At 38.0% G+C, this 27,024-nt stretch overlaps 1 protein-coding gene across 2 annotated transcripts in view; it reads right to left on the reverse strand.

Annotated features, from left to right (window-relative positions):
* Window positions 1-27,024, reverse strand: part of OSBPL1A (oxysterol binding protein like 1A) — a 186,121-nt gene that overhangs the window by 127,151 nt on the left and 31,946 nt on the right. For both annotated transcript variants that reach the window (XM_045527560.1, XM_045527561.1), the window contains 5 exons: window positions 19,468-19,579; window positions 14,710-14,795; window positions 13,126-13,270; window positions 409-470; window positions 266-310 (listed from right to left, as the gene is read on the reverse strand). In XM_045527560.1, the coding sequence (XP_045383516.1) occupies window positions 266-310; window positions 409-470; window positions 13,126-13,270; window positions 14,710-14,795; window positions 19,468-19,579 (450 nt within the window). The remainder of the gene's footprint in view (window positions 1-265; window positions 311-408; window positions 471-13,125; window positions 13,271-14,709; window positions 14,796-19,467; window positions 19,580-27,024) is intronic.

Raw genomic sequence — 27,024 nt, forward strand, 5'->3', positions numbered from 1 at the left:
CTTAGTCACTAGTCACCTAAAAGTCACTAATCAACATACACACATAAAAAAAACCACCTAAAAGTGACTATCAACATAAAAGAAAGTAATTCCTACCATCAGTGGAAGCCTCTTGAAGACCAGCAGTATAAAAATGGTTTACATTTTAAGATCCAAGAATGATTAAATCACATACTTTAGAAATGATTTTTTTAAACAAATAGAAATGGAGCACTTGAAAATTCTTCTTTCCAGTTTTATAATTTAAAAAACCATCCCAACCTACCTTCCAGAGAGGGCCTTCGTACCGTTTCAATGCTTTGTAGATGACCTATTGAAAACATGTTTTCATTAAAAACGAGTCTGTATACTTCAAGCAAAAATTTTTTTCTAAAAATTATTACATAACCTTAATCCATGACTACACACCTTATTACCAAGAAGAATGTGCTTCATTTCAGCACCCTGGGCAAGGTCAAGAGGTTTCTGATCTGTATAAAATATGAGGAAAAAACGCCATCAAGAGCTTAAATGTACTATAAAAATCAATGCTGCAAATACAGCATACGATACTCCTTCATGTTTCCATCAACTACATCTTTTTCTTTTCCCCCAAAATTATGGCCTTTTGGTTACCTAATTATTTAGCCAGCAAATCAAATTAACTTCAGAACACTCTGCACAGGTTCTGTGATCATCTAAGCTTTCTCACCTTAAACCACCGAATTAGTTTTCTAGGACTGTTCTAACAAATTACCACCAACTTAGTGGTTTAAAACCATGAAACGTATTATCTTACAGTTCGGGGGTAGGAAGTCTGAAATCAGTTTCACTGGGCTAAAATCAAGGCTTAGACGGAGCTGCATTCCTTCTGGAGGTTCTAGGGGAGATTGTTTCTTGGTCTCTTCCACTTGTAGTGGCCACCAACATCACCTGACTCGGGGTCTCTCCCTCCATCTGCAGAGCACACCACTCCAAGCTCTGCTTCCGTCATTTCATTCTCTCTACATATTCTGATCCTACTGCTTCCCTCCTATAAGGAACCTCGTAATTACATGGGTACACCTGGATAATCTATTATTTCCCCTCATCTCAAGATACTTAACTAAACACATTTTGGGGGGTCCATTATTCAGCCTACCATAGCCACTCTTAAGCTACTTCACTGGAGAACAGGTAGCAAAGATAGCTCACAGGCTATCAAAGGACAAAAGGAAAAGGTGACAATGGAGAATGAAGCCAGCAAGATATTATGTAATTTTTTCAATCTTACACATGCAAACACTGTTTTGTCAAACAACCACAATGAAGACAGAATTTGTTTTATCAAAGTTATTTATTGAGTTCTGAAGTGAGCAAAACACTAAATGAAGGATGAAAGCTACAAAAATAAAACATAAAAACCTCAAATAGCTTCTAATTGCTAGAGAAACAACAGCTACACATAAAAATTATAACAAAATAGATTTTTCAAAATAACATCAATTGTAACTCTGGAACTGTGTTTATGCATTAAGGTGATATATTCTATCAAATAACCCTTTTATAAATACAAACACCTCGGGGCAATTTTTTTTATATAAAGATCTCCTATGTGCCAATTAGTATCTCCAGTACCAGGGATTCAGCAGTGAACATGACAGAAAAAAACCTCAGTGATGATGAAAACAAAGAGGGAAATACAGATAATAAATGAATTTTAAAAGATACAGCAGGCATACCAAGGTATGCCAAGATTTTTTAAATAAATGATTTGATAAACAATGACTGAGATATCACTTCAGATTGGAGGATGAGGGCCTGGAGTGATATAGGTGGCCACTACATCTGAGGAAGGGATGCTTAGACTAAGCAGATCCAGCCTACAGGAGAAGGGCATTCTAGCAGAGGGAACAGCTAATGCAAAGGCCCTGAGGTACGAGTACTTTAGCGGGCAAGAGAGAAAGCCAGAAGTAAACAGAAGCCGTATCATATAAGGGCTTTGTAGGCCAGATGTTTGTGAGCCAGTACAAGGAATTTGGGTCTGTTCTAAATATGATGGAAAGCTACTGAAGGTTTATTAATAAAAGAATAACACGATCTGACTTATGTTTGAAACTCTGTCAAAGTATTAAAAAAAATTCTGTGATACTTGGTGAAATGTGAACTTTGGCTATTTCATGACCTTGAGAACACTATAGTATTAACTAATAAGATACTATTTTGTTAATGTTTTTTAATAGTTCTATTGAGATACAAATTTACACATCATACAATTTATACATTTAAACTGTATAATTCAATGGTTTTTAATATGTTCACTGAGGTGTGCAACTATCACGTGGTTACGGTTTTTTTAAAGGTGCCCTTATCTTACTAATATACTGAACTATAGTATATTAATATACTAAATTATGACAGTTCAACTTTTAGTTTTTCCGATTTTTACAGTGGGTTTATTAGGGTATCAAGTGCACTTCAACTTATGTTTTCAACTTACAATGGGCTTATTGAGTTGTTGCCCCATTGTAAGTTGAGGAGCACCTGGTATTTACAGATGAAATGGCATGGTATCTGGAACTGTTTCAAAATAATCCAGGGCTGGGAAAAGATAAAGAAAGAGTAGCCATTATTGATAATTTCTGAAGTAGGGTGATGAGTACATCAATTAATTATGCTATTTTTTTTTTTTTTTTGAGACAGGGTCTTGCTCTGTCACCTGTGCTAGAGTACCGTGGCATCATCATAGCTCACTGCAACCTCAAACTCCTGGGCTCATGTGATCCTCCTGCCTCAGCCTCCTGAGTAGCTAGAGCCACGGGAACGCACCACCACACCCAGCTAATTTTTCTATTTTTTGTAGAGATGAAGCCTCACTCTGCTCAAGCTGGTCTTGAACTCCTGACCTCAAGTGATCCTCCTGCCTCAGCCTCCCAGAGTTAAGCTGTGATAATTTCCATAATAATTTTTTTTTTCAAAGGTCACTGTGGCTGCTACGTGGAAAATGGCTGGTAAATGTGACAAGAGAAAAGCAGAGAGACTCATTACAGAGAGAGAGCAATCGTGCAAGTAAAAGAGACTGGTGGTTAGGACTAGAGAGTTAGTAAAATGCAGACAGTTTTTAATATGAAGAGAAACATATATGTTTGAGATTAATTTTGGAGGTAGATTTATAAAGCTGCTGATGGGTAAAGCTGGGGCTGATGATGTATTACTTCTTTAGTGGGGAAAAACTTTTTAAAACATTAACTGAAAAATGAATGATCAGTTTAGTTTTTCTGCTTAGCACATAGGAAGATGTCTTATAAAGGTCTGCCAATCCTGGGTTATTTTTGTTCTACCCACAGTGCACTTCTGAGAAATTATTCCTTTAGGCAGAGAAGACGACAACAATATGCTTTCTTTCATAGTATTCTGCCTTAATGCCAAAAATAAATTCTGAGCTCCTGCCAACTAGATAAAATTCCAGGACAGAGCCCTCATTTCTGGATTCAATGTCTAAAGTAAATGGCACACAGTAAGAATTCAATTAAATGCTTTTTGAACTCAATAGCCTCCCTACCTAGATGAGTTCCATAACCAGTCATTTCAAAGATGTACTACATCTCCTCTCAACCACAATAAAGTAAAAAACTGGAATGATGTAGTATTTAAATTTTTGCATGACACAAATTTATTCCTTAACAGGAAAACTAAAAAATGTAAATTCTCTTATATATAAATTAATTTATATAAAATGCAATTCCAATTAAATCCCAACGGGGAACCTAGGAAAATTATTTTAAATGCCATCTGGAAAAATAAACAAGAATGTCAAAGAAACTCTCTTAAGAACAAGAACAGTAAGGAGAAACTTTAGCAGCTATTAAAACATAATATAATCATTAAAAGTGCAATACAGGCAAAAGAAGAGCCACATGAACCAATGAAAGAGAACAGAAAATATTAAATACAAAAAGAAAATAAATTCTTAAGATGTATTGGCAAGACAAAACAATGGAAAAGGAAAGCTTACTTACCTAAAGATAAGTGATTAGCAATCTGAGACTCTCACATCCTAACACACGCTCTCACACCAGTTTTCCTGCTGGAAGTCCTCCGACCACACTCGCATACCACCAAGCTCTGGGCCTCTGGCAGCCTCTCCAACACTACCTACCTCTCTCCAACTCGCCCTGCTCTAGGCACCCTGGCAGCTTTCCTCCTCCTCAGATGTGCCACATCTTCTCTTGCTCCAGGGCTTTCACACCTGCTTTCCCTTTGCCTTGAATGCTCTTCTGCCAGATACCCTTAGGGCTCACTCCCTTACTCAATTCAGCTCTTTTGCTCAAAGTCACTTAGAGAACTCTCCTCTTTCATCCTAAGACACCCCATCCTACCATCACTCTCTAGTCCTTCAACCTATTTTCCTGCAACTCACTGCCTGACAGCATACATGTATTTAATTGTTTGTCTCTGCCCTCCCGCTAGAATATATTACTCCAAAGCATGGGGACTGTCAGATTCTGTTCACTGTTAAATCTCCAGCACCTAGGACAGTTCTTGGCACAGCAGAGGCGCAGCATTTGCCGGATGAACGTGATTTGAGATAAACTAGGAGAAAACAGAATCAAATATTTATCAACTTTCTCCTTAAGCTTTTAGAAATCTTAGAAAAAAATCAAAAAGGAACATCAACAAATTTGATTAAAACTTTAAAATATCCTTGTCCTTTTAAAAAGAAACGAGAGGCCAGGCGCGGTGGCTCACGCTTGTAATCCTAGCACTTGGGAGGCCGAGGCGGGTGGATCCTTTGAGCTCAGGAGTTAGAGACCAGCCTGAGCAAGAACGAGACCCCGTCTCTACTAAAAATAGAAAGAAATATATATATAGAAAAAATTAGCCGGGCATGGTGGCACATGCCTGTAGTCCCAGCTACTCGGGAGGCTGAGACAGTAGGATCGCTTCAGCCCAGGAGTTTGAGGTTGCTGTGAGCTAGGCTGACGCCACAGCACTCACTCTAGCCCGGGCAACAGAGTGAGACTCTGTCTCAAAAAAAAAAAAGGAAACGAGACTAGGAAGATTTAGTTGTAAAAAAATATGTAGAAATAATGATTACCCTTATCACTAGACTTTTGGGTGAAAAACAAATATGCTATATTCACATGAAGTAGTATCCAAAAGGTGAGCCATGAAGACTACGCTTCTGGGGACAACATGGAAAAGACTGTTGATGCTTGATAAAAAGTGGGATTTTAATATGCCAACTCTGTTTGTACTTTCTGAAATGTCTGCCAGCCTAAACCCATTCACCATTCTCTGAGCACTGCCCTTTCCATGCTCCCAGGGGAGGGCCCTAGCAGCCCCCTTTATATGGTACAGCCCTGCCCCCACAGTCCCAAGTGACCGTAGCCAACTAACATAAGTGAGTACCGTCCGATGATCTCCCACTGTATTTAAAACGGAGGTTAAGAGACTGTGGTCTCCTCGTTAGTATAGTGGTGAGTATAAAAAATAAAAAAAAGAAAAAAAAAATAAAAAAAGAGATTGTGGTCTATATGGGGCTGCCAACTTCCATTATGCATACTGGAAAATAAAAAAGCAGGTCTGCCAAGAGCATGGTCTGGTAGGACACCATGCAGCGAGAGACAGATACACATACAGTGAGTGGTGGCCATCTTGGTTCCTAACAGTTCTTTGGTTCCTAATGTCATCCCATCTGATGCCTAATACCATTTCCTGCTTTGGAATATCATGAGATACCTCTGTATTCTTATATACAAATAACCTCTCTTCTCTTACACTCTTCAGTTGGTATCTTATTATTTAAAAAATTTATTTTACCAAGAAGTATTAAAAACTAAATTTTTGAATGTTTGTGTTATGGGTGATTATAAACTTTTTTGGTAACTTTGTTTCATACCAACCACAAATAAGTATTAGTTTTACAATTTCAAAAATGCTCTAAAATAGGTGTGAAAGGAGATTGGAAGGATGCCAAAATAACAATGGTTAGTTTGGGTAATTTGTGTTATTTCTCTATTTTTGAAACTTTCTATGATGCAGATATTGTTCTTAGGAATTTTTTTTAATTATATCTTTTCAAAAGCTTCCATCTTGCCTTTTTTTTTTTTTTGAGACAGAGTCTCGCTGCATTGCCCGGGCTAGAGTGAGTGCCGTGGCGTCAGCCTAGCTCACAGCAACCTCAAACTCCTGGGCTTAAGCGATCCTACTGCTTCAGCCTCCCGAGTAGCTGGGACTACAGACATGCGCCACCATGCCCGGCTAATTTTTGCTATATATATATTTTAGTTGGCCAGATAATTTCTTTCTATTTTTAGTAGAGACGGGGTCTCACTCTTGCTCAGGCTGGTCTCGAACTCCTGACCTTGAGCAATCCACCCGTCTCGGCCTCCCAGAGTGCTAGGATTACAGGCGTGAGCCACCGCGCCCTGCCCATCTTGCCTTTTTTCAAGAACACATTAACAGCTTTGTTCAGGAATGTTCAACTTTGGTTACTAACATAAACTACAGAGTAACAGTATATTTGAATACCAATAATCAATTTTTCAATGTTTACAAGGGAAGTTTTTTTTTCCACAGTTAGACTGATATTTGTATGGAACTTTGCTATTCCTTGTTCCATTTGGATGCTTCTGAATCTAAATTTTGAAGGAAAAACTATTATAAATCACCACATAGAAAAACCATTCAAATGTTTGGCAAATTTGTAGAGACTAGGAATCACATTTTAACATCGACATTTGGTTTTGTGACTCTTTTAGCACTTTGGAGATTCCTTTGCCTAATTCTCAGGTAGGAAAACAACTTTAGTTCTTAACTAGTAATTGATAGATAAAATTTAAATAATGTAATGCGGTTACTGCCATTGCTCTACAGTTCATAAAGCTGATTAGAGAACTCCTTTCCAGACATCTATACCCTCCCTTCCATTACTTCTGGATGTTTACCATTCAATGTTAAATCTGTCTATAAACTGATACTAACTTTCAAAGGTAATCATGATTTTTAAATTGGAATTATTGCCATGCACATCGTTCTACTTTTATTATACAGTAATGTATCCATAAACAAACTATTTTTAAATGTTAAATATGGTTTGGGGCACAGTGGCTCACCCCTATAATCCTAGAACTTTGGGAGGCCGAGGCAGGAGGATCGCTTGAGCCCGGGAGTTCAAGACCAGCCTGAGCAACAGCAAGACACCATCTCTACACAAAAAATACAAAAATTAGCCCAGCATAGTAGTGCACACCTATTGTCCCAGCTACTCAGGAGGCTGAGGCAGGAAGATCACTTGAGCCCAGGAGTTTGAGGTTGCAGTGAGTTATGATGACACCACTGTACTCTAGCTTAGGACAAAGCAAGACCCTGTCTCTTAAAAAAAAAAAAAAGTTAATTAAAACAAAACTTTAAAAAAATACGATTTTAACGTTAAAATAATGGTATAATGTTGCTATCATTCTGCAATTTCCTTTCTTAACACTGTTTTCATTTATCCGTGTTGACATATGTAGCTGTAGTTTATCTATTTTAGTGTCACTGCAAGGATAAGCCAATTGATTTAAGCAGTTAGGTTTATATCCACTTTTCACTATGTTAAGTAGACCTGAAATAAACATCATGGTGCATACCCCCACCTTGTATTCAAGTGAATGGATTTTTTTTCATGTAAGTGAAATTTAATCTTGGTTTTATATCTCTATGTGAAGTCTTTAGTCATGTGCCCTTTTTTTTTTTTTTTGCCATCTGTATATCTTTTTTGGTGGTGTCTGGTTGAACCATTCAAAAATTGGGTTGCTTATCTTCCTATTGTGTCAAAAGGGTGCTTCACATATTCTATTGCCCTCCAACTTTTCTAACAACACTTGTGTGATAAGTTTATTTTTTTCCCCATTGACCTTTGCCAAAAATCAGTGGACAATATATATGTGGGTTGATTGCTGGACTCCCCTGCTCCATCCATCTATACACCTATTCTTACACCAATACCACACTGTCCTAAAATAAGGTAGTATAAGTCCTTCAACTTTGTTCTTTTTCAAAGTTGTTTTGGGTATCCTAGGGTCCTTTGTATTTCAATATAAAATATATAATCAATTTGTTAATTTCTACCAAAAATCTGCTAGATTTTGATTGGGATTACAGTTAATCAGTAGATCAATTTGGGGAAAACTGACACCTCAATGTCAAGGCTTCTGATTCCTGAAAACAGTACATCTCTCCATTTATTTAGATATTCTTTTATTTTTCTCACCCAATGATTTGTGGTTTTCAGTGGACAAGTCTTGTACCTCTTTTACCAGGTTTATTCCTAAGTGTTCCATAAAATGTTAATGCTATTATAAATGGTTTGCTTTTTCAATTTCAACTTCTGACTAGTATAGAGAAATACAATTGATTTTTATATATTGAACTAGCTCACTCTAATAGGTTGTAGATTTCTTAGGATTTTTTTTTTAACATGAATGATGTCATCTATGAATAAACAGTTTTACTTCTTTTTCAGTCTGAATGTCTTTTATTTCTTTTTCTTGCTTTACTGCCCAACTAGAATGTCCAATACAATGTTAACAGAAGTAGGGGGAATGGAAGAAAATCTAGTCCCTGTAACTTATGGTCAAAAGCAGAAGCTTTTTATGTTTTAAAGTTTTAAAGTTTATATTGCACACTTAGGTCTTTAAAATACCTGGAATTCAGTTACCAACATGAAACAGGCTTCTAAAATGACCTATACTTATGTGGACAGCCAATTGTCCCAGCATTATTTACTTGATCCTTTCCCCACCCACTTATAATGCTACCTTTGTCATTTACCAAGTTCCCATATGTACACGCGTTAATGTCTCAACTCTGATCTGTACCCTGAACCAACACCAATACCAAGATCTTGCTGAGAGATCTTATCTCATCATTTGAAATAACTATATGCGCTAACAATTCCCAGATTTCTATCTCCACCCAGATTTCTTCCCTAAACTCAATCTACTTCCAGCTGTCTCTCTTGGTTTGTATAATGGATATTGCAAAATTTAAATGTATTAAAAAACCAAACCCCTAATTCTCAGCAACTGCTAACCTGCCCCTCCTGCAGCCTTCCCTTTCTCGGTAAGTGAGAACTCTGTTCTCCCAGGTGCTCAAGGCAAACACTGCCAAGTTATCCCTGACACCTCTCCTCTTATTCCTCACATCTAAGCCATCGGAAAATCCTGGCCATTCTACCTTCAAAATGTGTAAACAAATTCAACCACTGAACTACCATCTTTATTGCCACTATCCTGACACAAGCCAGTTATCTCTCACCTGGATTATGCTAGTAGCCTCTTAGCTGCTGTCCCTTCTTCCTTGCCCTCCTACCGTCCATTCTGTAGACTAGAGCAATTAGCTTTTACAACATAAGCCAGACCATGTCACTGCTGCATTTTAAACCTCCCACATCTTCCCATTTCACGTGGACATAAGCTTCACGTGGACTTGCCTGTTGGGTTTTTTCCCTCACCGCTCTAGATCCCTCATCTCTGAACTAGTACCAGGTGCATAAGCACTCCATAAATCCTTGCTGAATGAATAAATGTTTTCATTCCCATAGGCTCATATTAGTCTTCCTGTCCAGCAAGACAAGCTGCCTCGCGCTTCTCTTCCCCTTTAAAACTCTCAGCCCTTGACTCTTCCATAAAAATCTATGATCAGCTAGTCAAGTTCTATGGAAACTGAGGATTCTGGCTGAGACTGCTTTGAATTTATACATTAATTTGGGAAGAACCACTAGCTTTTCAATGCTGAGTTTCTCCCCACCAAAGACATGGTAGGTTCTCCATTTTTTAGGTCTTTTCTGTCCTTCAGCTGTGTTTCCTTCACAAAAAACTAAGTATCTTTTACCAAATATGTTCCTACCTTACTTTGTTTTTACTATTACCATAAACATTACACCTTTTTAAAAATTACATGTTCTGGCCGGGCACCTGTAATCCTAGCACTCTGGGAGTCCAAGGCGGGTGGGTCATTTGAGCTCAGGAGTTCGAGACCAGCCTGAGCAAGAGCGAGACCCCGTCTCTACTAAAAATAGAAAGAAATTATATGGACAGCTAAAAATATATATAGAAAAAATTAGCCAGGCATGGTGGCGCATGCCTGTAGTCCCAGCTACTCGGGAGGCTGAGGCAGTAGGATCGCTTGAGCCCAGGAGTTTGAGGTTGCTGTGAGCTAGGCTGACGCCACGGCACTCTAACCCAGGCAACAGAGTGAGACACTGTCTCAAAAAAAAAAAAAAAAAAAAAAAAAAAAAAAAAATGTTCTATTAATAACTGTCACAATTAAATCATCAAGCTCTTTTTCTATTGCTTCATTCCTCCTTAACTTTAAACATGCTTAAAATTCCCTTGCCTAAAAAAACCTCCACTTGGCCATGGAGCCCTCATTTCTGTTTTTAAATAGTGATTCCTCAGCTTCTTCGTTTTTTACTCAATCCCTAACCCCTAAACCTAGCTTTTGCCCAACTACCCTGTGGAAACTGAAACTACTGTCAAAATGACCCCTGGGCATTCAGTCCCTGATATTCCCAGCTTTTTCTCAGAGTTTATCTTCTTCAATCTAACTTGCACATGACACTAATTAACATTTTCCCTCTTCTTTTGCCTTCCACAGAACTTGTATTTTTCTCACTTCTCCTGGGTACTTCTCCCTCTCCATCCCCCCAATTTCTCCTCTAACTTTTATTTCAGGAAGAACCTATATCTGTCTCAGGGATACAGGGAAAACAGATTTTGAGCGAGCTCTTGAAGTAAAGCTAGGGTTTACCAGATGGACATGCAGGAAAAGGGCCCTTCTGACAGAGAGAACAGCACAGGCAAGGCGAGGACAGCATGGCAACCGGGGAGCCTCAGTCCAGCCAGAGAGCTGCACTGTCCAGTACGGCAGGTGCTAATCACATGTAGCTATTTGGTACCTGAAATGTGGCTAGTCCACACTGAGATGTGCAGTAAGTGTAAAATATACACCAGATTTCAAAGACTTGGTACCAAAAAAGGAAAGTAAGACTGCACTGATAATTTTTTTCACTGATTACATGTTGAAATGGTATTTTGGATACATTGCTTTAAATAAAATACAGTAGTAAAATTAATTTCACCAATTTCTTTTTACTTTTTTTAATGTGGCTACCAGAAAACTTAAAATTACAAAGTGAACTCCCATATTTCTACTGGACAGTGAAAGTGTAATCACACAGGCCAAAGAGGAGATCCTTTAATACATTTTCTTCCTCCTGTCTACTCCAATTGCTATCACTAAAGATCAGGCCCTAATCACCTCTCACCGAAGACCATTTCAGCCTCTACTGGTCCCTCCCTATTTGTCATGGGCCTGTCACAATCTATCCTATTAACTATTAACCTTCCCAAGGCACCTCATTCCTCCACAGCTCACTTATCTCTCTGAGTTCCTGTGGCTTTCCAAATTAAGGGGTAAAATAGCCTGGCATTTCAGGGCTTTCCTCTAGGTAACTCTCATATGCATTTTAGGATGACCTAGTACTGCTCCCCATTACATTCCCTTGGATGTGTCCAACTGGGGATGTCACCTAAACTTGACTTACATTTTTCACCTTAATGCCTTTTCTCATAATCTTCCCTCTGCTTGGAATACCGTCTCCCAAATTCCTGCTTATCACAATCTTACTAATAATGGTATTGTGTTTATATTAAAAAGTACATGGAGGGGGCCTTCTGTTAGAGATACAAACTGAAGTATTTAGAGATTAAATGTTTTAAAAATCCTACTCAAGGCCACACGTGGCCCTCTAGATCCCCAAGTGTGGCCCCTCGACCGAATCCAAACTTCTCAGAACAAATCTCTTTAATAGAGGATTAGTTCTATAAAATTTGGATTCAGTCAAAAGGCCGCACATATGGATCCAGAAGGCCACAGGTTCCCCACCCCTAACTGCTATTCCTTCAAGTACCTATTTTTAATTACTCCAGACCTTTAACAAACATGCAACCCTCCCAAGGCGTTATGTGTTATGCATGACTCTAGGTGCTCGGTAAACCAGACAGTAAAATACTAGCCCTGCCCTTAGGCATTCAGTCTCACAAGGGACAGCTATGAAAGCCAACAATACCATGGAGTGTGGTTTAGGCTCTGACGGAGGTGAACATGGGGTCCTGTGGAACCACTGGCAAATCCTAATCCAGACTGGTGGTTAGGCAGCAGGAAGCACCCTAAAAACTGATATGGAAAGGCCTTACTGGGCTATTCCTCTTTTAAATACCCAAGACACCTTTTGCAGCTTCTCTTCTGGTTACCCAATTCTGTCTTCAGTACCATCATGTATGTATATACAGTCAATTCTCATTATTTCAAGAGTCCATATTTTTAAGTTTGCCTATTGCTAAGATTTATTTGTAAACGCCAAATCAGTACTGGCTGCAATTTCTTGGTCATTCACAAATGTGCCCAGCGTGGTAAAAAAAAATTTGAGTTGCCCAACGCTCACTTTCCCAGCTGAAGTATAACAAGGTAATACTCAGCCTTCTTCTTTCATATTATAAACAAGTGTCCTAGCCACAGGTCACATTCTTCACACTTCTGTGCTTTTTCTTGGTAATTTTGCTGTTTAAAATGGTACCCAGGTATAGTGCTGAAGTGCTATCCAGTGTGCCGAAGTGCCAGAAGCTCGTGATGTGCCTCACGGAGAAAATACATGCTACATAAGCTTCACTCAGGCACGAGTTACAGTACCGTTGGCCATGAGTTCAATGGTAATGAATCAACAATATACATTAAATAAGGTGTTTTTAAATAGAAACACCAATAAAACAAGGTTACCATTGACCAACTGATGAAAATATTGTGACCAGAGGGTCTCAGAAACCTAACCCTGTATTTCCTGTAGGAGCAATGGCTCAGTGTTCCCTAAGTCAGTGTTGCCAGCAACTATATAGACCGTCACTACTACAAATAACAAGAACCAACTGTACTTATCTTTCTCTTGAGGGTAGGATCTATCTCAGTTATACTTTTTTTGTGTCTGTGAATGCCTTCACTTCAAAATTAGACAGAGACCATACAGTTTAACAAAAGCTGAAAAAAAAAAACCTATTTTATATACCGTTGACTTCATTTTAAAACTTCAAAATGAGCAACCATGGTGTTCGTCAACATGCTTACCATTTTTGTTCTTCAGATTAGGGTCTGCTCCACTTTTTAGAAGCTTTAAGGCACATTGTTTATGGGCCCGGTAAGCTGCACAATGCAAGGGTGTATTTCCTAACTGATCCGAACAGTTAACATCAGGAGGATTGGGCCTGTTGAGCTAACAATTAAAGAAATGCAATGCAGAATTATATACCAAAGACAGACTTTCTCCCATAATCCTCAGGAAAGTGTATCAGCAGAGCCTGAAGAATGCCAGGCTCCTTGGCATCTAGACATCAGTGGCTTCTAGCTCACTAAGCCAGCCAACCCCGCTATGCCCACAGTCATTCTCAGGTGCCACACGACCTCAGGCCTGTGTCCAGACCCCACACTTCTCTGACAACAGACATCACCCTCTGCCCCAGCACCACCCCACCCACCCTGGACTTCAAGATTTCATGAGATAATCAACAATACGTTAGGGTATACTTTAAAGTAACTAAAAGAGTGGAATTGGAATGTTCTTAACACAAATGTTAAATGCCTGAGGTGATGGATACCCCAAATACCCTGATTTGATTAATTCACATTGTATGTCTGTATCTAAACATCACATGTACTCTATGAAGATATGCAACTATTATATATCCATAATAATCAAAAATTAAGAATTTTTACAAAAAAAGATTTCACAAAGACTTTGAAATGCTTGCTCCTACTAGCCTTGCCATTCACACTTGTGACAGCAACATTATAAATCGGTCTACTACAGGCAGTCCTGCAGCAGAGTTAAAACCATAAATGTTAAATGTGCAAATGTCAAAGTTCTACTGAATCTGTTGTTCTGAACTTACTGCTTTAGAAGCTTTTTTATTTCCAACAGCATTTCCCAGAAGCAGATAGAAGCTTCTTTATATAGTTTCCATTTCACAAAATTTAAAAAGTGTTTTAGGCGCTATACTTAGAAACCAAAGAAGCCTTTTCAAATGAGCTGAAATAACTTTAAAGCAAATGGCAATGCTTCAGTCATGAATTCAGAACAAATTTAGAGTTCCATGTTTAACGAGACTGTGTAAGAATGGAAACTGGAAAGTAGGTCTCCTAAGGGGAAAAAAGTGGGCAAAGCTTTTAGTCTGCTCTAATGCAATATAGATATTCCAAAATACTGTCCCTTCCTTGCATGTTACTTTATAGAAGTTTAGCATTCCTCTCAGAAATTATTGCTGACCAAAACTAGAATTTATTCCTTCATAGGGTCTGATATATTGTGTTTCAATTGGCTTAATCGGGGAAAGAAAAAAAAAAGTTTAAAAATTGTCCTTACATTAGCTATTTACCAGGCAAAATCAGATTCTTATCCATTAGGCTTTATGGAGGAGAAAGGGATGGGGATATGAATTAGAAAGTCAGAAAGAACATCACTTTTAAAATGTGCCCTGCTTAAAACTATTACCATTCTAAGTGTTTTTAGATATTTAAGGACTTCTGTTCTACTATTATGATCTCTGGAGTTTTTGGTCCCACACTTTAACTAAATTATGAACTTAATATTTTAAGTAAAAATTTCCCTGAAGTGTAAAGTAAAGAAATAATGCTTTTTGTATTTTTTTGTTTTACCAGAGCTGTGAGTTCTGTTGTCTTGCCTTCTCTTGTGGCTGCTAAAAGTAATTCTTCAAGCTTTCTTTGTTGAGTCCTTTCTACAGCTGCAAAAGGAAAGCACATATCACTCCACTGCTAGTCAGGATCCGATTAGCAAATCCGCTACTAAAACATACAAGGAATAAAGTGATCATGGTGAGAAAAATCAAAATGTTTTAAATTGTAATTCAAATGCAGGTAACCTTTATTGTTATTCTCATTGCCTTTACATTTCAGATTACAGAGTTGAATTTCTTTCAGCTGTGGATGAATTTATGTTTTCAATTCAGAGCCTTCAAGATTTTAGTACGATGCTCATCACAAATAATTATGGATTACTTTTATATACTGAAATACCATTACGTATCTGCCTTAGAAAGGTAGATAAATGGGGTTCATATCTTGCAAAATCTTAGAGTATGAAAAGAAACAATAAGAAATAGCATTGGTAGGAAGATGTACAAGCCATATAAGTATATGCAAATATCAATTTACTTACATATTTCCACATATTTAACAAATACTATAGTGCTTAATATGTGCCAAGTGCTAATCAAAGCACTTTAAAAATATTAACTCATTAAATTCTCCTAACTTCTGAGGTAGTTGATACTGTAAAATCATCCTGATTTTTACAGACAAAGCAACTAAGAGGTTAAGGAATTTAACCAAGGTTGCACACCAAAAGTGGAGGAGCTGGGATTTGAATGTGAGCAGGCTAGTTCCAGGGTCTGTGCTCTTACCACTACACTTCTCAGAGATCAGACTTGCAGGAAAAGAGCAACTGGCAACCTGATTTGTGTAAGAGACTGGAATAGGAAAACAAATCTCATTTCTGCTAGATCTGAATTCTGTTTTGGCTTATAGAAAGAAAGCAATTTCATAGGAAGTCTTGGTAATCCCACTTAACATACTTGCACAATGTCCTGTGGAACTACAAGAGGTTTTTCGGGTCTTAAAGTCATGGACAGAGAAGCAGGTTGGGGAGGCAGGTGACTGGGGAAACAGATGAACATTCATCAGTAGCAATTACTATGCGCTAAATGAAGTTTCAGACTCAATGCACACTACTGCATTTGAACTACAGGGAACACATATCGAATTCACGAATAACTGGGACTAGTTTAGCTTTGTCTTAATAAATGACTAACGTTACTGTATGCCATCATCTTCTTTTCCACATTTTTATTTCCACACCCAGACTCTCTCTCCACCTCAGAAGGAGGCCACTCCTCTATGTAGACTCCCTGTGGCTGCTTCTCTTGCTGGGATTCACTATCTTCAATCTCCCCTCTCACTGGTTCTACAGCCACTGGACTGTGAGCTCTTTGAGAATACTGATGTCTCTATCCCTCTTGTACATACGTCTACAGGTGCATGTATTACCCCAAGCTGTAATTTAACTCCTCAGTCATTCGTGAAGTCAGGTACCTGTTCTTATCTCCCCATGTATCCTAGACATTTACGACAGTGTAGCACAATGCATATTTGGTCAATAAATATTTATTGAATAGTCAAATAATGCTCGATAATGTTTGTTCTAGACTTTAGGGAAATAAAGGACACCCTAATGTTTCTTTCTATGTTGTCCAGGCTCATAAATAAAGGAAAACAGATTTGGAGTTGAAAACTCTACATACGTTCCTGGACTATGTTCCTGTACATTTCCTGTCTTGTGTTCATTCGAGGCACTGAAGGAAGACTGTTGATCCTGCCAATGAAAAGCAAATATTCTAGTCTGGGGTGGTGAAGCTTCCACAGTGCTAGTAATGTTCTGTTTCTTTTGGGTGCTATTTACGGAGATGTGTTCTATTTGTGAAAACAGTGAGCTGTATATTAACAAGGTGTACTTTTCTCTATATATTTTATATCTCAATCAATGTTTTAAAGCAAATATTATAAATCACAAAAATCATTTTTCCTATGAAATTTAAATTTAATTTCACTCTAATGCTTTCCTTTCAATCAGAATCGAGTTAGTAGCGATCTCAGAGGTCATGATGTCTACCTCTGTCCTGGTGGACACATATACACGCACAGAGTAGGTTAAATAGTAGTACACTTAAAATGCAAGAGAGCACCTAGAAAGTGTGCTTCATTAGTGATAGAAAAATCACTATTTTCTAATCACCATAGTAATAATTTATTAGGGCAAATATCATCAATTAATGCTAAAACCAGTAACTAAAACTTTATTGGTAAAGAGGATATTTACATGGTCTCAACTTTTCTCCCACAGATTATTTATTAACCACAAAGGGAAAACATACCTTTGCAGTGGGCCAGGTGACCAGAATTAACATCACCAATAATGAAACAAAGTTACATCATGTGCCTAATCTCATGCATTGGTATTCCTGCCAAAAATACATATCCTGAATCTAATGACATGAAAAGAGAAAAACCCAAATTCAGTGATATTCTACAAACCATTCCACAACTGCTTTTCTCCTCAAAAAGGTCAGTATCATGAAAGACGAAGGCTAAGGAATTGTTTCAGATTAAGAAGAGACTAAAGAGATGTGACAATTAAATGCAACATGGGATTCTGGATTAGATCCTAGATTGGTAGAAAATGGACAAAGAACATCATTTAGACAACTGCCAAAATTTGTAGATAAAATGCATATTGAATATTATATTAATGTTAAATTTCCTGAAATTAATCATTATATTGTGATTATATAAGAAAATAATCTTTGTTCTTAAGAGATACATACTGATAACATACTTCAGGGGTAAAGTAGTAAAGTATCACTATGTCTGCAAATTACTCTCAAATAGTTGAACAAAAATAATTAAAATCAATATCAATATATAAAAATTTAAACCAGATGTGTCCAAATGTTAACTGGTGAATATAAGTGAAGGACATATGAGTGTTTACTGTATTATTCTTGAAACTTTCCTATAGGTTAGAAATTTTTCAAAATAAACACACAAATGAGGTATAGAGAAAGAAGGTCTTCCTCTCTAGTGCCTGACAAGTCGTAGTCCACCTACCCCTTCACCAAATACCTCTAATCATGGGGAAACTCACTGCATCTTTAAAGGCAACCCAAGCCAGTATTACAACACATTGAACCCAAAAATAAACTCCCTGGTACTCTGTCAACTGAGCCATCTTCTGGACCTGGTTCTGCTACAAATAAGATCATCCCTCATCCCAAATATGAGCTCTTTTGAGTATCTAAGTATGATTTTATTGTGCCTACATATGTCTTTCTTTCTGGGGTAAAACATTCCTGTCTCTCTGTGCCTTACCCTACGGCATGGTTTCTGGTCTACCTACGTTCTTGCTGAGTTACTTGATGAATGCTGTAGTCTGCCAGTGACCCATTTAATGCTCTATTCACAAATGACATTATATGCAGCTAAGGTGATCTCATTAGAACGGAATCACTCAATTAAGTCTCGACTTCTATTTCCCAGGCTAGGACCACGGCAGCTGACAAATCATATTACCCGTAAAGTCAACTAAGCCCTTGTCCTTGTGCAGTTTGGGTTTTCAAAGGGCTCTAGAGCATGTCTTTACAATTGCCCTTATTAAATGTCAGCTTGTCAGACTAACCTAACATTCCAGTCTGTCAGGAAAGCCCCAGTTCTGGGTTCTCAACTAGTTATAATTAAAATGATAGGACAGGACCAAAGACAGTACACCTCATCCTCCCAATTAGATCACAATTTATTCAAGGGCAGGAATCACATCTAATATGTTCTACACGTGCCCAAGTCACATAATGCAGTGCCTGATAGGAGGTGTTATGTGTTGATTTGGCTCTTCATTGACAATGAGAGGGTTCATTTCAAATGCAGGAGCAAGTTAAGATGTCTGACAAGTAGATATTATTTTGTAACTAGAGAACAAGTGAGATTTTAGTTTTCAGGGCCAATTAGAAAGTCAAAAAAAAAAAAAAGCAGGATTTTGGTTTTTATATAGATAAAAATATTATTAAAATTTAAAAATCAACATCTTTTAAATAGAAAATTATGTTGCCCTTCTCTGAATTTCAAAGGAAAGAAACACAGAACATGTGTGAAACTGCTACTGTAATTTACTATCTTTATTCATAAAGTAGAAATTTAGGATCTTCTCTTATCTATGTTAGATATACCACTGAATAATTACAGCAAAGCCCTGGGTATTCAGGAATGACCCTATTGCATGAGGGTTTCCCAAAGTAAGCACTGAAACGTTTTTGTTTTAAACTATTTTAGAGAAATTCCTCTGAGTTATTGCAGACACATATGTCTTCTTAAATGCAATTTAATCTTTGATGTTTGTAACAGTGAAGCTGATCCATCAGGAAATCACTGTTGAAGTCCTAAGGAAAACGAGCCGGCTAGAGCTATCGTCCTCAGTAGCTATCACTCCTACAGTTCCTCTGTCCCGTACATCTGTATTCCAGTAATATCATGCTTTCTCAGCCTATCAGCCACGTTCCCTCAAGTCTCTAATTTCCTACTTTTAATTTTGTTGAGTATTTGAACAATAGATTATTATAACTTGCCACAATTTTGTATAAATTAAGAGTTTCAAAGCTGTAAGAAATTCTTGTGTAGATAATTTTGTGTCTAATCAATGACTCCCAAGTGACATTATCATTAGACCACAGGCTTGCTAACCTCTATTTTGGTATTAATCATATAATATCTCGGAAGCCAGTTTTACTCATATTCTGGACTTTGGCTATAACTAAAGTAAATGCCATTTGTGTTAAGATCTGTAGTATTTACCTTCAAGCATGTTTCTGATTTCTTTGTCATGAGTGACTTCTTTTGCTGTCTGTCCATTCCCATTAACAACAGTAGTATCGGCATTATATTCTAAAAGAAGCATCACCAACTCCTAAAAAATACAGAGAAATTATTTTTAGCTATTATTAAGCTAAGACTTTATTGCATTACAGGCTTTTTCCAAGTTACTAATTACTATAGAGTTTCCACAACAGAAAAAAAGTACTATGTAAGAATCTTTATATCACATCAGTTATGTCTACAATAAGTGATGCAACTAGTTGTGATAATATTTGACAATTGCCAATCCACACTTAATACACAGCCAACTTCTATAATTGATTTTTAAAGTAAACTATCTGGCTGTTTTACTGAAATAACTCAAGCGGTCAAACTAAACATGTAAGTAAACAAAGTCATTATTTAAATTAGAGCAAGAAGTACATTCACTTAAAATCATTCCTCTAAGTTCTGTTGCAAAACATAATGTTCCCAACAGACCTAGATTTTTAAAAATTAATTTTGATGTTTACAGAAAATATAGCATTATTTTCTAAAGCGATATAGACTGATAGACTATAACACTATCGACGGAATGGTTTATAAGGAAGCATTATAATTAAGCATTATATAAGCATCTCCTGAAGTCAATATTCAACAATGGAGAATAAACTACCTCATTTTATATTTACTATAAGTGGCTAACTGTTCATTTGGAGATTTCAAACTAATTGGCAACGTACATGAGTCCAGTATCACTGGGTCAGTTACACAACTTAACAAAACAGCAGAAATGGAGGAGACAGAGGCAGACAATATTAGAAATTTGGTATTTGATTATCCTGGGCTGTACAGCACCCAGGAAGGGGATGATGGCCTACACTTGCTCTTCAGGCCTACACAAAGGGAGGCTGAAATACACGACTGCTCTAACTTCTAGGCGGACGATACCTATGAAATATGAAACGATATCCTGGACATTATATGTTACATTGTCCTAGGAGTTTCACTGCTCCTTTGGGCCATATTATTTCCTACATTCTTTTAAAATATTTTTTATAGTTCAAAATGCATAAATAAAATCTAAAAACCACAAACAGGAGAAAGAAAACAATATACTCATTATTCTAGTCACTATACAACCACTATAAACATTTTGGTGTATTTCTTTCTCCTCATTTTTCCTACAAGTTTGAGATTTTTAAAATATAATTTTATATGCCATTTACATGCCTTTCACCCAATATATATTTTCCAGTATATTACACAGTGTTTACACATTTTTCACAGCTGAATATTATTCTATAAAATGTACTACACATTTTAAAAACAGGGAAATGGTTTTTAAATATCTAACATTTTAATAAAATGAATTCTTATAAAATATCTTAACATTTCCTATTATTTTAAAGGTAACATTTTGGGAGAAGTGTTTTCATACTTTATGTAAATAGTTCATATTAGTAAGGAAAGTAGAACCACCCACAGAATGATTTAAAAAAAAAAAATCAAAAATTATGTATCTGATAAGAGATTTGTGTCCAGAATATACAAAGAGCTTTTACAACAACAAAGATGATTCAATTTAAAAATGGGCAAAGATAACAATAAACAATCCAAAAAGGAAACTGAGAATTATATCTACAATAGCATCAAAAATGCTTAGGAATAAGCTTAACTATGGAGGGAAAAGACTTGTACACTAAAACCACAAAACACTGCTGAAAGAAATTAAAGAAGGCACAAATAAATGGGAAAACATCCTGTGATCGTGGATGGAAGACAGTATCATTAAGAGGAGAACACTACCCAAAAGCAATCTACAGATTCAGTGCAATCCCTACCAAACCCCAATGATGCTTTTTACAAAAACAAAATCTTATCCTAAAATTCATATGGAATTTTAAGAGACCCCAAGTAGCCAAAACAGTACTTAAAAAGAACACAGATGTAGACTTTGTTCTTTGAAACCATCCTGATTTCAAAACTTAACTACAAAGCTACAGTAACCAAAACAACATGGTACTGGCATAAAGACAGACATATACACCAATAGAATAGAAAACCCCAAAATAAACTCTTGGATACATGGTCAAAGGATTTTTGACAAGGGTGCCCAGACCATTCAATGGGGAAAGGACAGTTTTTCCAAAAACTGGTGCTGGGAAAACAGCACATACAGCAGAATGAAGTTGGACCAGTACCTTACACCACATATAAAAATTAACTTGATATGGATCAAAGCCATCAGAAACTAACATTATTAAAACTATTAGAAGAGAACACAGCAAGAAACCTTCATGAGATTGGATCTGGCAATGATTTCTTACATACACCAAAAGCACAGGCAAAAAAATAAGAAATAAATTGGACTTCACCAAAATTAAAAAACTTTTGTACATCGAAGGGCACTATCAAAAGAATGAAAGGAGCCATGCTCGGTGGCTCACACTTGTATCCCACCCACTTTGGGAGGCCAGAGGTGAGAGGATCGCTTGAGGCCAGGAGTTCAAGAACAACCTGAGCAAGAGAAACCCTGTCTCTACAAAAAAATAGAAAAATTAGCCAGGCATGGTGGCACATGCTTGTAGTCCCAGTTACTTGGGGAGGTTTGAGGAAGAAGGATGGCTTGAACCCAGGAGTCTGAGGTTGCAGTGAGCTATGATAATGCCACTGTACTTTACCTTGGGCAACAGACCAAGACCCTCAAAAAAAGAGAGAATGAAAGGAAATCCAGAGAATGGGAGAAAATATTTGCAAATCACATATATGATAAGGGATTTGTATACGGAACATATAAAGAATTCTTAAAACTCAGTAACAAACCAAACTGGACTAAAAAATGAACAAAGGACTTGAATAGACATTTCTCCAAAGATGTACAAATAGCCAATAAGCATATGAAGAGATGCCCAACATTAATCATTAGGAAAATGCAAATCAAAACTAAATGAGATAACCATTTCACAACCATCAGGATGCCTAAAATTAAAAAGGCAGACAAGTGCTGGCGAGGATGCGGAGAAAGCGGAACCTTCACGCAATGCTAGTGGGAATGTAAAAGGTGCAGGTGCTTTGGAAAACAATTTGGCAGCTCTGCAAAATGTTGAACATAGAGTTACCATATGACCCAGCCATTCCACTCCAAGGTATACACCCAGAGATATAAAAACATATGTCCACACAAAAACTTGTACGTCGAGTGTTCAGAGGAGCGTTATTCCTAACAACTACCACTCGGCACACTCGAGGGATGTTATTTCTCAACCTATTTAATAGCTCATCTAGTGGTTTTATACCATTATTGCAACTGCTCAGAGTTCTAGTAATTAACTTCCCTGATACGAGCTTCAAGAAAGTGATCAAAACTAGTCTGGATCCCGATGGGTATAAATCCCCTAAGGGCAGTGGGGAATGAGCAGAGGAAATAGTATGTGCAAAGGTACAGAGAGGCACCTTAGTTAAGGAAAAAATATGTGCTTGAATAATGTGAAAACAGGTTACAGGAGGAGAAAAGGGCAGTGAAGAATGGGAAGCATGAGTTAAAGTTGTTACATGCAATCTTAGGGAGCTTGAGTTCTCCTAAAGGTGACAGTACATTATTGAAAGGTTTCAGAGGACTGATACTATACCTGCAAGTTAAAAGGTCACCTGACTGTTGTGTGAAGAAGATTTAGAGCAGAGGTTCTCAAAGTGTCACCCGCAAACCTGCAGCATCAGAGTCACCCATGAACTTGGCAGAAATGCATTTCTTGGACCCCACCTCAAACTCACTGAATCAGAAACTCCAGGGCTGGAGCCCAGCAATCTGTGCTTTAAGAAGCTCTCAGGCAGGAGAAATAGCATCAGAAAAGGTTGTTATTCATAGAGCCAGAATTAGAAACTCAGAAGACACCTCAAGAGACTAGCAGTTGGATTTCTACCCCAGGGGCTTCAATGAAACACCCAAAGAGATAAGACATTGTCTATTTTGAATGTCTCAGTGGACAGAAGGTGGTTTAATTTTCTTCAAGGGTCTGTTGCAGCATCACTATTCTTATGTTTTAAAAACTAAGGTTTTCTTTAAACTTAACTGTGCCTTTCTATGGCCAAATTGAAGACCTCCCTGCTTTCTTCACTACTTTTTACAGATACCAGACAGTTGTCATCTTTCTCATCATCCCTCGAGATCTGGAATTCTTCATCGAGTCCTAAGCAGTCCCTGGTGCTCTAAGAAAGTCCAATTCCGTTCTCGTTTCCCTCACAGGGAACTCCTTTCATCAACTGAATGGACTGTTCTCTTCCGAATCTTCCAGTGTCTCCACATTCTTTTTATTAATTATTCACTTAACATACTGAAGCACTGAACAGCGTGCAAGGCCCTACAGAGAAAGCATTCTTAGATGATGAACGCTGAAGGGACTGGAGGAAGAGAAAGCTCTCACAAAACTGAAGCCGAGATTAGGATGCCGACGGGAGCACCTGTGGAGGACGGACGTGAGATTAGGGAAAGTCAGAGAACAACCAAGGGACAGAGCAGTCCAGGCCCGGCACGATGGACGCATTCTCGAGCAGACATGGTACAAAGGAGAACGTACAGGGAAAACCGTTTCAAAGACCAACTCAACACTGTCGAGGGAGCAGTGCTGGAGGAAGATGAGTCCCATCTCAGGTACGTGAACTTTCAGACACCTGAGGGGCCACCAAGGGGGCCCAACATGCAGCTGGACAGAGGACCTGGGTGCCTAGAGAAGAGGATGGGGAGAAATTACAGATTTCCAAAGAGCCCCCCAGGAAGAAAAAATAAAGCCAGAAGAGTAGACTGGTTTGTTGAGGGGGAAGTTTCAAGGAGAAAAGAAGAAAGGTTAAAAAAAAAAAAAAAAAAAAAAAAAAAAAAAAAAAATCAGAGGAACATGTATAATGGAGGGTAAGGGAAAAAAACAGACAGGAATCGTAAAAGCGGTGCCTCCTCCCACAGGAGTGATCAGTTTTGCTAGAATGTAGCTCTAAAAAATAAGAAAATAAACTTAAACCACTGATGACCTTTTGAAAACATTCAGTTGACCAGTACAGCCAAGATCTAGACTAGAAAGGGTCAAAATAATAAAGGGCTAAGAAGTCGATAAAGAGAGCATAGACACATTTTAATATCTTTTAAAAACCCGAGCTAAGATAAGCAAGCTGCTGAGAGAAGCCTTCCTTACCCACTGTATCTAAAGTAGCATTTACCCACCCACTAACTCTAATCCTTTGCCCTTTTTTTTTTTTTTTTTTCCAATTTGGACACAAGCCAACCTGTTCCTTTTCATAGCACTTTTAACTTCCTGCATTTGTTGTCTGTTTTCCCCAAAGGAAGGGATTTGGTCTGTTTCATTCACTACTACACCCCCTGCACCTAGAATGGTGGCTATTTATTTTTTAAGATTTAGTCCTGAATAAAGGTATTTTGATTAAAATATTCCTGGTCAAGATAGCACTTTGACTAATCTGTCAAATACTAACGACTAAGATGAGTAAACTATTAACTTTGAGCATGATACTTTCATTTTTCAGTTTTAATGGATGCACACAGCATGTTCAGACTGGCAGTACACACAAAGGTGAGACTGAAGAGCAGAGTGGACACAGCTGTGAGTCCTATCCCCCACCCACCTGCACCCCACTGCCCTGGCACCTCGGTCCGCTCAGTAAATTTCAGTCATTCCCTTATTGCACCATTATGTTGCTACCATCATCACACAACACATCTCAGATGAAACACTTTGAGCAAAATCTCCATGCCCAGAGTGTTTTTAAATAACCGTTTTATTAAGATATAATTGATATACCATAAATTTCACCCTGTCAAAGTATACAATTCTGTGGCTTTTACTATATTCAGAGTTGTGTATCATCCTTATTTTAGAACATTTTCATCACCCCAAAAAGAAACCCTGTATCTCATCAACAATCACCCCCTACTTCCCCTTCCCCTCTGCCCTCTGCAGCCACTAAATCTACTTTCAGTCTCTATGGATTCGCCTATTCTAGACATTTCTATTAAGAAATTGAAATCATACAATATGTGGCCTTTTGTGTCTGACTTCTTTCACTTAGCATGTTCTCAAGGTTCATTTATGTTTTGGCATGTATCAGTGCTTCATTCTTTTGTACTGCTGAATAATAGTCCATTGTATGAACAAACCACATGTTTATTCATTCATTAACTGAGGAACATTGGGTTGTTTCTACTTTTTGGCTGTTATGAATAAAGCTGCTACGAATATTCCCATGTTGATTGTGATTGTTCAAGATGATTTTCTTTCCATAAAATTATCTACTTTCAACAGAAATTCCACGTGAAAAGTTTTACTTCTTGTAATTTCTTTTTTTTTTTTTTTTTTTTGAGAGACACAGTCTTGTGCTGTGGCTTGGGCTAAGTGCAGGGGCATCATCACAGCTCACTGCAACCTCAAACTCCTGGGCTCAAATTGCTGAGAGTAGGCAAGCATGAGAATACAGAACCCCTGCAAGCCACAGATATGAGGAACGTTTACAGCACTTGCAGGCTCTTCTCCATGGACTCCCATCTGGTACTAACGAGAAAGACAGTACAGGTGACCCCAGAACACCTTCCTCAGTGGGGCAGGCCTGGAGGTGGGGACACTACCACTCCGCAGAAAAGGCATGAAGCCCCACCCAAGTCCTTCCCGATAAGGAACCCGATCACTGTGGGAAGGGCAGCAAACCTTCTCATCCACAGGGCACAGGAAGGAGCCTTTCAACTAGGGAGGTGGAAAAGAAAAATGTTCTTTACCACTGAGGGAAGGGCTGGATACTCTCATGAGCCCACAGTTCAAGAGAGGAACAGGATCACTGGTAAAGATACGCAGGGATAAAGACCTGCCTAAATGGAGGCTGGACCAGGGCAACAGAGGACCCTGCCCTCATCCCCACCCCAAGACTAGCAAGTACTGAGCACAGGCAACAGTGGTCTATTAATGGGAGAAGAAAAGTGTGGAGAGAAACCTGAGGCCCAAAGCACACTGGAAAAGCTCTCAGAGGGTGAAGCAGGAGAAAAACCCTACAGAGACTCAGCCTGTGCCTTATGCAAAGGCAATACTGAATTTACAAACTGAAGGAATATGAAGCCTAGAGCACACTAGAGTAACCACAGCAACAACCAATCACAGTAACAGATGAAGAATGCCCTCAATGGGGCCAGGCAGCACACCTGTAATCCCAGCGCTTAAGGAGGCTGAGGTGGGAGAGGCACTTGAGGCCAGGTGTTTGAGACCAGCCTGGGTAATATAGCAAGATCCTGTGCTACAAAAAAACAAACAAAAAAACATAAATATATATATATATATATATATATATATATTTAATTATCCAGGTGGCTTAGAACTCAAGCTTATAAAAAATAAAGAATGGCTTTAATGGGCTCATCACTAGATATCAGAGCACAGCTGAGGAAAGACTCAGTAAACTTGAAGACAGAAATAGAAATGAGCCAAACCCTAAGAGAAAAAGGAGAGAAAAAAAATAGAACTGAGCATCCAATGGCTGTAGGGCAATTGTCTAACAGTCTAACAAATG

The sequence above is a fragment of the Lemur catta genome, chromosome 16, assembly GCF_020740605.2.
Source record: "Lemur catta isolate mLemCat1 chromosome 16, mLemCat1.pri, whole genome shotgun sequence".
NCBI classification, from domain to species: domain Eukaryota; kingdom Metazoa; phylum Chordata; class Mammalia; order Primates; family Lemuridae; genus Lemur; species Lemur catta.